Raw genomic sequence first — 13,014 nt, 5'->3', positions numbered from 1 at the left:
AGGTGGCGATATCAGAGAGTAGGGAAAAGTCAATGGAGCAAAGTTCTAGGTAAAAGCATTTAATTTACCACTGTGTACCACTGTCTCCTTGGAGCACTCCCACTCATTTGCTGCTGTACCCCTACATGCCCTGACTTTCTTCTTTCCTGTATTGAGGAGCCAGATCCTTCCAAATCTCTTTTGGGAATTCTTGTTTTTCTCCATCCTTACAAGGATTCTTCCTCAGCTCTTCCTCTAATGTAACTTTCCAGGCAATCTCATTCATCTATGTGTTGAAAAATACCAAAGTCAATACTCCATTCTAAAATCCCAACCATTAGCTCTCTCCAGTTACCTCCTGCCCAGCATTTGGTTTGGAATTGCTTCAATTACAAACACCTGCCCTATACCTTGGCCCTCCAAACACACACACACACACACACACACACTCTCTCTCTCTCTCTCTCTCTCTCTCTCTCTCTCTCTCTCTCTCACTCACTCACTTTGTTCTATTGGTTTTAGCTTTGGTGTTGCCTCTGCTGAAACCTTTCCATAGCTCCTCAAGACTTCACAGCTTAGTTCTTCACTGTTATATTACTTAACTACAATTCATTGTATCTGTCATGGACACATCTGCTGCCCATACTTGAATGAAAAGTACTAGAGGGCAGGGTTTATGCCTTAATCACAATTATGTTCTCTTCATCTAATGAAAAAAATAAGAATAAATTATGGAATATTTTGTAAAGAAAAAATATGGAATAAAAAACATATGTAAGGAGTTGATGCCTTGGAAAGGAGGAAATAACACTTCATTCTTTGGGACCAGACTGAAGGAGGCAGGGATAGAGGCTGGTCTATATGTATTTATAGATTACACAGGATGTCGAAAGGGATTAGGGACACCATTGTCATAATAGATTAGGAGGTAAGATGGTTTACTGAGAGTAAGGGTGAGGGGCTTAGGTTTGGGATTTGAAGAAAGTAATGCAGCAATCATTAGGCTGAAGAGCCAGGTGAGGGAGATAACTGAGAAGAAAGCATCCCATTTAGGACTAAAACATGCTGTGGGCCTCTTGCCAATTAATTTCTTATTCCTCAAACAATCCCAGATTTGGATGTCTTTCATAGTCCCCTCTTTGTAGATGTCTTTCCCATTTTTAGTAGTGATGGGCTTCTTCAGGATGTTTAGGTTTACAAACCAGTATTTTGACCTTGACCAAGCTATAAAGTTATTTCAGTTGCCTGTCATAAAAATAGTGGGGTCTAAAAGCAAAAGTCTCATGTGGAAGCTAAGAGATACATTGCATGTATCCCTACCTACTTTTATATTTCCCAAATATTTATATGCAAAAAAGTAAAGATTGAGGTAAAATTCTTGTGCTTTATTTTTTAGAGTGAAAATGCCCATATTTATTTCAATAATAAAATGGAAATATGCTTATTTGAGAGTTTTGTTATGAATATGACCAAGTGGTGAACTTAAAAATTTGTTCTTTAGGTTGGCAGATTCTGATAAGATAATGGTAAATTTTCAAAAAAAGGATTTTCTAAGCGCTACTTGTCTTACCAAACATTTGAGACTGATGCACTTCAGAGCACAGTGCTTTACCTTACCCATAGATAGATTCAGACACACATATATGTACCTACATACATGTATTCTAAGATTAAGTGGGACTCCATTTTTTTACAAGAAGTTGTCATATGGGAGTAAAAGATAGAAAATTATACTATAACAACAATTAAAATAAAATTTTAAAAAATGTAAAAAAAAAAAGAAAAAGATGAGAATTTGGCTCTTGGAATGGCTCTAGTGCATGGATATGTCCAAAGCCATTTGGATATGTCCATTGGCTTTGGCCATATACAAAACTGAACTTGTTGGAAAGGAGTATCTGAGAGACACCTGCACATCTTTTCTTTGGGAGGCTAGTAATTAGGTACTGAACTCATACAGAACAAAAGCAGCCCAGTATGCTCCAGTGAATGTACATACTCCAGGCAGTATGGAGTCTTCTAGTGTATCCTTTGCCACTCAGGATATGTTACTATTACTGTAAATGTATATATACTATCTTTCTAATACAGCCATGCCCATTTTTTCAAAAGTATCACTAAAGGTGGCTGCAATTTATATTGTGAATATATCATCTTCTGTGGAAGGAAGCATCTGCTATTAAAATAGCCTGAATATTACACCAGCAGAAAACACTGCTACCTCTTAATTCCCTGTACTAGACTTCATCCATGAGTTTTTATTATTTTATTAATAATAAATATATTTTATAACATCCTATGCTTCAACTGACTTCTCAGATAAGGACTGGAGCAAATCTTTATAGACAGCAGAATTCATGAATCGGGGATACGAGTCTCTGTGCATTAAAGTGTAAATCTGGAGTTGTGCATCATCAAATACGTGTTGAGATGGCTGCACCATGTTCTTATTGATGACTTCTCTTACTCGGGAGTCTAAGCTGACCTGTCAATAGAAACAAATAAAAGTAGTATTAGATACAGTTTTGTTGGGAAATCCGTCCCAAACTCCCATAGCTTGTTCTGGTTTTTAAAAGTCCCAAACCAACCAAGGTCATCCAAAAATCTAAACTGACGAAAGAAACTGAATGTATAATGACAAGGGGTTTTCTAACTTTAGTGGCAGCAGAAGCCTCTGGAAGGCTTGTTAAATAGATTCTGAGTCCCACCTGAGGAGCCTCCAGAGGGTCGGCCAGAGGGGTCTTTCTAAAGCATAAACCCAGACACTCCAGCTTCAGCCCTTGCACTGGCTTGCCATGCTCTCAGGATCAAATCCAAAGCTTAGAAATTCCAAATTGAAACTTATGAGCCCTTTCATGATCTGCTTCCACTAATTTCCCAGCTCACTATTTCATGCACAAATTTAAAGAACTTGGATTTCAGTTGGAATTTAAAGAAAAAAGGATATAGAATTAGTTTGTTTTTGTTGCTTCTGTTTAGAATACACCTTTCCCCCTCCTCCTCCTGGCTGAGTGTACTTCTCTCCATCAGGTCTTGGTTCAGATGTCACTCCCTGTCCTGGGAAGACTTCCCAACCCCCCAAGCTTATCTGCAGGGCTGCACTCACTACTGGAGAAGCCTCTATAGGCCTCTCAGGTTCTTATCATATCTGTTTGAACTACTCAGTCCCCTGCTTCCAGTCTTCTCCTAATCCATTCGGCAGCCATAATGGTCTTTCAAACTCCAAATCTGATGATGTTACCAGTCTAAAATACAAGGGCATCCCAGATAGACAGCAGAAAAGCTCAGCATGCCTCCCAATTTTTTTATGCTTTCAGACAATCCACTTTTCTTAATTTCCTCCTGTTGTCTGCTATCTGCCCTAAATGTTTGGTCAGTGTGCCACACCAAACTATTGACAGTTTTACTGTGATGTGACTAAATCCTTTTCTTTGGCCCATCTAGTCCTATCTTCTTAGATGTCTTCATCCACTGTGTTTCTCATAATTTCATTTTTATTATCCTTGGTTGGTCTTAGGCCTCTCCCAGTACATCTCCCTCATTCCTGCCTCTCTCCACTGTTGATGACTCACTGCATCCACCCCTGTGAGGACCCTGTTAGGGGTTCCATGTCGTTCTGATCCTTGAGTGTGAGGAATGCCACTCCTGGCAGGAATGCCAGGAGAGGCCCTGTTTTATTAACTTTATATTCTTAGCACATAGTAGGAATCATGAGTATTTATAATTAGAGCTTACAAAGCACCTTCTTTTGAAATCAATCTAACTTCCTACATTTTGACATTGAAGGAACAAAAACTCTGAGAGATGAGAACTTGTTTGATTTCACTCATAACTTCTCTGATATCAAAAAAGGACATCCTGGGGAAAAACTTGGAAGCATCAATATGTTAGTGATGTTACCATATAAAATAAAGATGCCTATAGAAAGGATTTTACTCAGAATAAAAGGATTTTATTTAAAGAAATGCTGATGGGTGTACTATTTTTAATCAGTATTAATACTAAAATGCATATACTACCCCTTCTGGATAATCTAATGAAAGTTATGCATACTTTTTTCCAGAAAAATACACAAAATCTTTCACAGATTTCAGGGTGTATTGAAGCACATTTGTGGGACCATAGTCAAAAGGATTTGAATACAGTTGACCCTTGAACAAGATGAGGATTGGGGCATCACCCCCATGTAGTTGAAAATCTGCATACAATTTTTGACTCCCCAGAACTTTACTAATAGGTTTCTGTTGACTGGAAGCCTTAGTGGCAACATGAACAGTCAATTAACACTTATTTAGTATATTATGTGTATTGTATACTATATTCTTATAATAAAGTAAGCTAAAGAAAAGAAAATGTTATTAAAAAGTACAAGGAAGAGAAAAATATATTTACAGTACTCTACTGTATTTAATGGGAAAAATCCACATATAAGTGGACCTGCACAGTTAAAACCAGGGTTGTTCAAGGGTAACTGTATCATGAATAGTAGGTGGAGTCATTTTCTGTATTTGGAGTAGCTGTAACTGTGCCACGTGACCAAACCCTGATAGGGTTAATTTTATCCACAGCCTCCTGGGAGAAAACCTTTTGTTAGGTGCATACCTCTTTAGGAGAAAGAATAGAAATGTAGTCTTCATATATGATCCTTGCCTTTTCCTCAATAATGCTTTTATTAGCTTCTTTTTTCAGTTCCTCACATGCCATCCAGAAAAGCATGTTTTCTTCACTGAATTCTGTTCGGAGGAACTCACGGAAAGTGTTCCTTCCCGCAGGAGTGAGCATTAGCTTGTCAAAGGACTGCGCCCAGGAGCTTACCTCTTCCAGAGTAGGAGTGGTGCTTAGCAGAGACCAGAAGAAAGGGCAAAAGGGGGCTATGTTAATGATAGTTAATTTGAATTTCATCACTAGAAACCCATCTTTTTACTCTCTGGGAATGAAAATGTGTACTTAGGTCATTTTAGGAAGAGAAAGAGCTCTTCTTGGTTTCCTTAAATCTTTAGCAAAAACACATGAATTTGATATTTTCAAACTGTTAACTGGATTGCATGGCTACTGCCCAAATGCTTACAGACCAAATTGCTAGAGTAACTGCTGAGAACATACTTGTTTACATCTAGGCACATCCTAGAAAAGTTTTTAAATTATAGAAGTAAAGAAAGGTCCTATAATCATCTGAGTAAAAACTCCCCAGTCACGTGACAGACTTAAGTCAGCCCTGACCACACTGATTTCCAAAATAGCAATGCAATGAGGCAGTGTCTATTTAGTATTTTTTTGAACTCAAAAGAGAATTTTAAAGAGGAGAAAAGAATATGTTATATAATTGTGGGTTAGGAAGGGTCACAGTAAAAATGAGCATTTATGAATTCACCATTTACCTTAAGAACCAGGTCATCACCAACAGCTGCATTTACCTTGGCACCACATTCACACATTGCTCTCCAACTCCCCATCCCTGAGGGAACCACTATTCTTGACCTTGAGTTTTCCCTGAGTCGATTATTTACTTACATTTAATTATATTGGGGTCAGAAAACATAGTCTGTTTAACAATGATCTTTTTCCTTACCCCCTTTTTAAAATAGTTTCTTTGTATGTATATATGTATGTATATATCCTTGGAAAATATATTTTTAAGCTTTTTTTTAAAGATTTTATTTCTTTATTTTTAGAGAGGGAAGGGAGAAAGAGAGAGAGAGAGAGAGGAACATCAGTGTGTGGTTGCTGAGGGCTGTGGCCTGCAACCCAGGCATGTGCCCTTACTGGGAATTGAACCTGCGACACTTTGGTTCGCAGCCCACGCTCAATCCACTGAGCTATGCCAGCCAAGGCTAAGTTTTTTTTTTAACTTTATAAAAATGGCTTCTGCAATTTGCCTTTTTCACCCAACACTGAGTGTCTAAGATTCACCCATGTTGCTGTATGTGACCAAACAGAGTTCCTGAGCAGGATTCATCTCTGATGTTCCATTCATGTACTGTCCTCATTGGGTTTTGGTATCACTGTTACACCTGCCTCTTAGACTTTTGGGTAGTTATACAAGACATGTAGTCTTGGAATGATCAACTCCTGAAATGTTTTGTGGAACTAATCTGTAAAACCAACTGGATCCAGTATTATTTCATAGGAAGGTGTTATTAGGTTCCCTTATAAAAAAGAGATGTTGAAATCTTAGCTCTCAGTACCTCAGGATGTTACCTTATTTGTGAATAGGAACTTTATAGAGGTAATCAAGGTAAGATGAGGTCTTTATGGTGAGCCCTAATCCAATACGACTGGTGTTCTCACAAACAGAGACAGGCACACACAGAGGGAAGACCATGTAAAGATACACAAGGAAGAGATAGTCTTATGACTGTCATGAAATATCTATAAATGAGGAATGTCCAGGATTGCTGGCAAGTACCAGAGAAGCTAGAAGAAGCAAGGAATGGTGCTCTTGTAGAGCTGCCAGAGAGCCTGGCCCTACTGACATCTTGATTTTGGACTTCTGGCCTCAAGAAAAGTGCATTTCTGACTTCAAAAAATAATATTCAAAAAGTAAGAAAAAAATAAAACAGAGATCCTATGCACCATTTGCCCCATTTCCTCCATGGTAGTATTTTGCAAAACTATAGTACAACTTCACAGTCCTCCTGGACATTGTTGACAGTTGAATTCTGCTTACTCATTTTTGTGATTCAATTTTTTATTGCCTTAAGATTTCTGAGACCATTATTTTATATTTTATTACAGATACTTACATCTTTAGTCCTTTGGACTCTAAATCCGTGTTGTTTCAACTTACTATTATTTGTGGTAGTTTGTTTCCTTTTAGTTTTGTAATTTTGGGTTGGTCTTAATCTTTGGCAAACTGAGAGTTGAAATTGAGGATGTTTTCTTTTCTCTAGAGAGGATGTGTATTTGCTTTCTCTGAGGTCTAGCACTTGTTACTGACCCAGGACCATTTTAGGGATCAGGGCTTAATCTAGGAGCCTCAGTTTCAATACCTTGCCCTCACCCCACTCTGCACTAGCCCTTAAAGAAAACCCTTCTCCTCTGTGCTTACCAGTCACTACTCAGGGTTTTGCTTACATCTTATTTAGTTGTGTTTTTCAGGTACTTCCTCATTTTTCTTACTTTCTGTGAGCTCAGGAATGCAAAGACTTTTAGATTTATGCAAAAATCTGTTGTTCTGCATTAGGAAGGCCCTCATATTATGTACTCTGACATAAGGCCAAAAGCTCTCTTTTTTTAGTTTCAAGGGTGTATTCCCAAGAATTTGCTATTCAGGTAACTTGTCCTAATTACATGAAGGTCATAGGAAAAACACTCTCACATATAAAATATTCACAATGTAAGTTCTATGTTCTTTTCTTGAAATCATATCTTGAAGATGATTACACCTGACTCAGTATTGCAACATAAATGAAAAGCGCCAGACCAGAGAAAGGAGTTTATAGAAAGAGAACAGTGAGCAGAGAAAACAATCACAAATGTCTAAACAATTGTTTCAAGTTTAGTATCAAAATTAGATTCAGTATGGACTATGGATCCCATTTTAATACAGCTGTGTGCAAATGCACAGAAAATTCCTTGGAGGATATATAAAAAGCTGTAGATGGCAGATAGTATACCTAGAGATTGGGATCAGGTATGAAAGATTTTTTATTGTAAAACTTCTGTATTATTTCATTTTTTTTATAGTGGGTAGTTAAATTTTCTTCATGAAGGAATAGAAACATAATATAGAAAATTAGTTTTCTAGTTAACTAGTTAGCTGGAAACTTAGTTTTCAAAATGTTTTAAATGATATTTAAAGGATAATTTAAAAATAATAAAGTAATCTACATAAAAATCCTGAATTCTTTTTACAAAGATTCCCATTAAATTGGTGAGGTTTACTAAAAAGTAGGCTAAATTATGTTCCTTAAGTATGAAAATTCAAAATACATCTTTTTACTTCTGTCAATTTAAAAAAATATAAAAGAATTATTTTAGAAAAACTTAAAGGCATTTTCTGAAAAAGAGAGCATATAATTTCTTTTTATTATTATTATTATTATTATTTTTAATCATTGTTCAAATACAGTTTTCTCCTTTTTACTCCCAATCCAGTCCCCCCTCCCACCCTCCCCACTTCCCTCCCATTACCACCCTCCCCTTAGTCTATGACCATGTGTCCTTTAAGTTTGTTCCTGTGAACCCTTCCCACTGTCCCCTGAAATTCCCTCTTCTCTCCCCTCCGGTCACCGTCAGCCTGTCCTCTATTTCAGTGTCTTTGGTTATATTTTGAGAGCATATAATTTCCATCATACTGAAGAACCTAAAAGCAAAGAAAGCACAGTTCCCATACCAAGTAATAAAAAAATATAAAAATTGAAAAAGAAAAGAAAAAATAAGTAATTAGGTATTACAAGCAGACTATCAAAGAATATGCTGGAAGATTATACATATGAGTACCCATTAAAATAACTGACTTAATGTAATTGGATTCTCTATTTAGAGACAGACACTGAAACTGGGCCACAATGTAACATAATACTTTTGGGGAAACATACAAAATATTACCAAAAATTAAAAACAAATACACAGGCAAAGATATATGAGGCAAATGCAAATAAAAATAATATTAATATCTAAGTAAAAATGGAAGCAAAAGTGGAATTAAGTTGTAAAAAAGTCATTTTATATTATTGGATGTAATTGAGAACTAATAATAGCAAACATATATTGAATGCTTGCCTTTTGCCAGGCTCTATTCTCAGTGCTTTACTCGTCTTATTTAATATTCACAACAAGCCGTTTTTGTCTTAGCTATGACAAACTATTATCATCCCCATTTTACACATAAGAAAACCGAGGCATAGTGTGACTACTAAGTCAAGTGCACAGAGTCCCAAGGACCCACAGGCAGGATGGGTACAGCTAGGACTAGATGTAAGAATTCTGGTTTCATTGGGGAGGGTTGGGTGGGTGGGCTGGAATGGGAGTAAAAGGGAGAAAACTGTATTTGAACAATGATTAAAATAAAATTAAAAAAAAGAATTCTGGTTTCAGATGTAGCAGCTTCAAAGCTTTGGTACAGAATACATTTTACTGGAATATATAAAATAAAAGCTATTTTTAAGAAACTAATAAGTTGTGAAAGATTTTGATGTGCTTCCCATACTTTGAAAACCTGGGTAAAAATAAATAAGATAAAGAAAGAAGAAAATATTTACATACTTTGCTGTGTATAATGCACACTTTTTTGGTGCAAATTTTTGAGGGAAAAATAAGGATGCACATTATATATGGGCATAATGATTACATACCATGGTTATAATAATCCTGTGTATAATGCACACAAAAATGTGGGTGCATGTTATATATGGCAAAATGCAGTAATTAACCTTTTAGGCTAATGCTGTTTTCCTTTCAAAAGTAAACAATTAATACAAGACCTATTTGAACAATGCTTTTAGGATATTGGTTTGGATTTGCAATTATATAACCATAATACCAAAGAAAGGAATAAGAACACATAGGTAAAAATAAAGCAATAGATACTACAGGTGGGAAGAAAGGCAATTTTAAATTTTGGCATTATGGAAAGTGATGTATTTGTTAAGCGACTTTTTAGTTAAATTTAAAAAATAATTCATTAATGGAAGTATAAGCCAATAGTTAAGAAAAAATGGACTTTTAAAACTTTCCTGAAAACCACTTGTGTATGTTTCATTATAATCTCTTATCTTAAAAGTATATCATATAAAAATAAAATAGTGTCATATATTTGTCAAGAAGCATCAATTTATGTTTGAGATTGGCAGGTATTTAGATTAATGATGGAACTGATTTTTGACCCTATCACATAGTAAGTTAAAAAGAATTCTGCATTTAAAATGTGATGCCACTTTATGATTTGGTATTAGCAAATTGCATGCACAGAAACTTTATGTTCATTGAAACATATAGTGCAAAAAATAATAAAGTAGGCACTTCTGTCAACTCAGTGAGCTAAACAAATGAGATTTTACCTTTCTTCATGGTTTGGAATGTCATCTCTTCTGAGCTCATGGGAAGCTGTCCTGGGTGTCTGTTCTTGGTTTCTCACAGTGAGACTGCACAAAACATGACATTTACTTGTCAGTCGACATCATCTAAAGAAAGCTCCAGATTACCAAGAACTTTTTTTCTTGAAAAATAACCCCGATTAGTTTTCTTAGAAAAACCAAAAATATGACAATAAAGTATTAGCAAAATAGTAGTCAACACTAGTCAAGTGAGAGTTTATATTTAGAAAAACATTTCTTTTCATAAAAACATGTCCATTAAAATAGTAAAAAAGAAAGATTATCAGGAATGTTTTGTGTTTTCGTTTCTTTTTGTTTGCTTTTCAAATATTTCATTTATTTTATTTCATTTAATTTCTTTCATGTTAAAAACAAGTATATATTCTCCAAAGTTTGTTTGCAGTGAAAACAAAGGCTTTATATATTTGTAGGCACATGTATAAAAGTATCAGAGAGAACCAGGAAAGTGTGCAGTGAAAATCTATTGTATTGTTCAAGAGAATTTAAGTTTCCTTATATATATTTTGTACTTTTCTTTGTACATCTATTCCAAATATTTTTGTTTTTATTGTAAATGGAGTTTTCACTTCCAACTCACCTTCTAACAGCTTATTACTTGTGCATATGAAGGCTACTACTTTCTAAATAGCTAGGAATTAGAAATACATGAAATACATGATATGGAAGAATTTATCCATTTCTTCTATATTGTCCAATTTGTTGACATATAGTTGTTTGTAATATTTTCTTACAATCCCTTGTATTTCTTTGGTGTCAGTTGTTAATTCTCCTCTTTTATTTTTTGTTTTATTCTTTTGGGTCTTCTCTCTGTGTTTCTCTTTGAGCCTGGTTAAAGTTTTGTCAACATTGTTTATCTTTTCAAAGAACCAAATTTTGGTTTCATTGATTTTTATATTGTTGTTTTAGACTCCAATTCATTTATTTTTCTCTGATATGTACTTTTTTAATCCTCACCCAAGGATATTTCTATTACTGATTTTAGATATAAAGAAAAGAAGAGAAAGATTGATGAAAGACAGGAACATCAACTGTTTGCCCCTCATACATGCCCCCATCATGGATCTAATTCTCAACTGATGTAAATGCCCTGAGCAGGAATTATACTTGCATTCTTTAGGTATGTGAGACAATGCTCCAACCAATTGAGCAATCCAGCCAGGGCTGCTCTGATCTTTATTTCCTTCCTTCTATTCACTTTGGGCTTTGTTTGCTGATTCCCCCCCCCCACCCCAGTTTTTAAAGTAAAACTAGACTCTTATTTAAGATTTTTCTTGTTTCATGAGGTAGGCCTGTATGCTAAGAATTTACCTCTTACAACTGTTTTAGCTGTGCCCCATAGATTTTGGCTTCTTGTGTTCTCATTTTCATTTGTTTCAAGATATTTTTTTTTGTTTCTTTCTTGATCTTATTGTTAGCCCATTCATTTTTTTTTTACTAATATGATATTTAGCTTCTATGTCTTTGTGTGTTTTAATTTTTTTTTCTTGTGATTGATTTCCAGTTTCATTCCATTATGGTCAGAGAAGTTGCTTGATATGATTTCAGTATTTTTAAAATTATTAAGACTTGCTTTGTGTCCCAACATTTGATCTTTCCTAGAAAATGTTCCATGTGCATTTGAAAATAATGTATGGCTACCCCAGCATTTTTTTTTTTGCATGAAATATCTTTGTTCATCCCTTTACATTTAGTCTGTGTCTATCTACCTTTCTGAGGTGGATCTCTTGTAGACTGCTTATATATGGGTTTTGTTTTCTTATCCATTCAGCTACCTTATGTCTTTTGATTGTAGCATTTAAGGCATTTACATTTAAAGTGACTATTGATAGGTACATATTTATTGCCATTTTCTTCTGTTAACTATGTTCCTTTTTTTCCTCCTTTCCCTCATCTTTTTTTTTTCTTCAAAGAGGCCCTTACACATTTCTTGCCTGGAAAGCTCCTTATTTCTTCTTCAATTATAAATGATATACTTGCTGGGTAAAGTAGTCTTGGTTGTAGGTCCTTGCTTTCCATCACTTTGAATATATCATGTCAATCCCTTCTAGCCTGAAATGTTCCTATGGAGAAAGCAGCTGAAAGTCTTATGGGAGCTACCTTCTGGATAACTAGCTGTCTTTCTCTTACAGATTTAAAGGTTCTGTCTTTGTTTTTAACCTTTGGCATTTTAATTATGATGAATCTTGGCGTGGGCCTCTTTGAGTCCAGCTTGTTTAGGACTTTCTACCCTTCCTAGACTCTTTTTTCACCAGGTCAAGGAAGATTTTGGTCATTATTTCTTCTAATACATTCTGGGGCTCTTATTCTTTCTCTTTTCCTTCTGGTACCCCTATAATTTGGATGTTATTATGCTTCACATTGTCCCATAGGTCCCTTAAACTATCCTCATTTTTTAAAATTCTTTTTTTCTTTTTGTTGCTCTGATTGGGTGTTTTATTCTACCTTGTTTTCAAAATTTCTGATTCAATTGTTTCTTTCCTAGTCTTTATTCCTCCCCATGTATTCTTCATTTCAAATACTGTATTTTATTTCTGTTTTTTTTTAATGGTTTTATGGCCTTTTTTATGCCATTGAGCACCTTTATAACCATTATTTTGAACTCTGTGTGTGATAAATTGCTTGCCTTCATTTCATTTAGTTCTTTTTCTGGAGAATTCTCTTGTTTTTTCATTTGGTGCCAGTTTCTTTGTCTTCCCATTTGACTGCCTTTTTGCTTTTGCTTTTGTTTCTGTGTATTAGCTGAATCTGCTATGACTCCTAGTCTTGGTAGGGTGGCCTATGTATTAGGTGTCTTCAGAGGTCTGGTGGTGCAGTCTCCTTGATCACCCGGGCAAGGTGCTCCAAGAATGTCCCTTGTGTGGGTTATATGGGCCCTCCTGCTGTAACTGAGTATTGATTGCTACCGGCCCATTTGTGCTTGGATTCAGCCTTAGGCAGGCTGGCTGACTGTGAGTTTCAACCCTGAGCACAACATATG

At 35.5% G+C, this 13,014-nt stretch overlaps 1 protein-coding gene across 1 annotated transcript in view; it reads right to left on the bottom strand.

Moving 5' to 3' along the window:
- Nucleotides 1-1,362: 1,362 nt before the first annotated feature.
- Nucleotides 1,363-13,014, bottom strand: part of RGS20 (regulator of G protein signaling 20) — a 119,712-nt gene continuing 108,060 nt past the window's right edge. Inside the window, 3 exon segments of the mRNA XM_045849521.1 lie at nt 1,363-2,464; nt 4,582-4,816; nt 9,981-10,064. Coding sequence (XP_045705477.1) covers nt 2,276-2,464; nt 4,582-4,816; nt 9,981-10,064 — 508 coding nt within the window. The 3' untranslated portion in view covers nt 1,363-2,275.

This window comes from Phyllostomus hastatus, unplaced genomic scaffold (assembly GCF_019186645.2).
Source record: "Phyllostomus hastatus isolate PE091 unplaced genomic scaffold, TTU_PhHast_1.1 phas_contig_65, whole genome shotgun sequence".
In the NCBI taxonomy this organism is placed as follows: Eukaryota; Metazoa; Chordata; class Mammalia; order Chiroptera; family Phyllostomidae; genus Phyllostomus; species Phyllostomus hastatus.
Note: the sequence above shows the minus strand (reverse complement) of the source record. Positions and strands in the feature narration are given on the sequence as shown.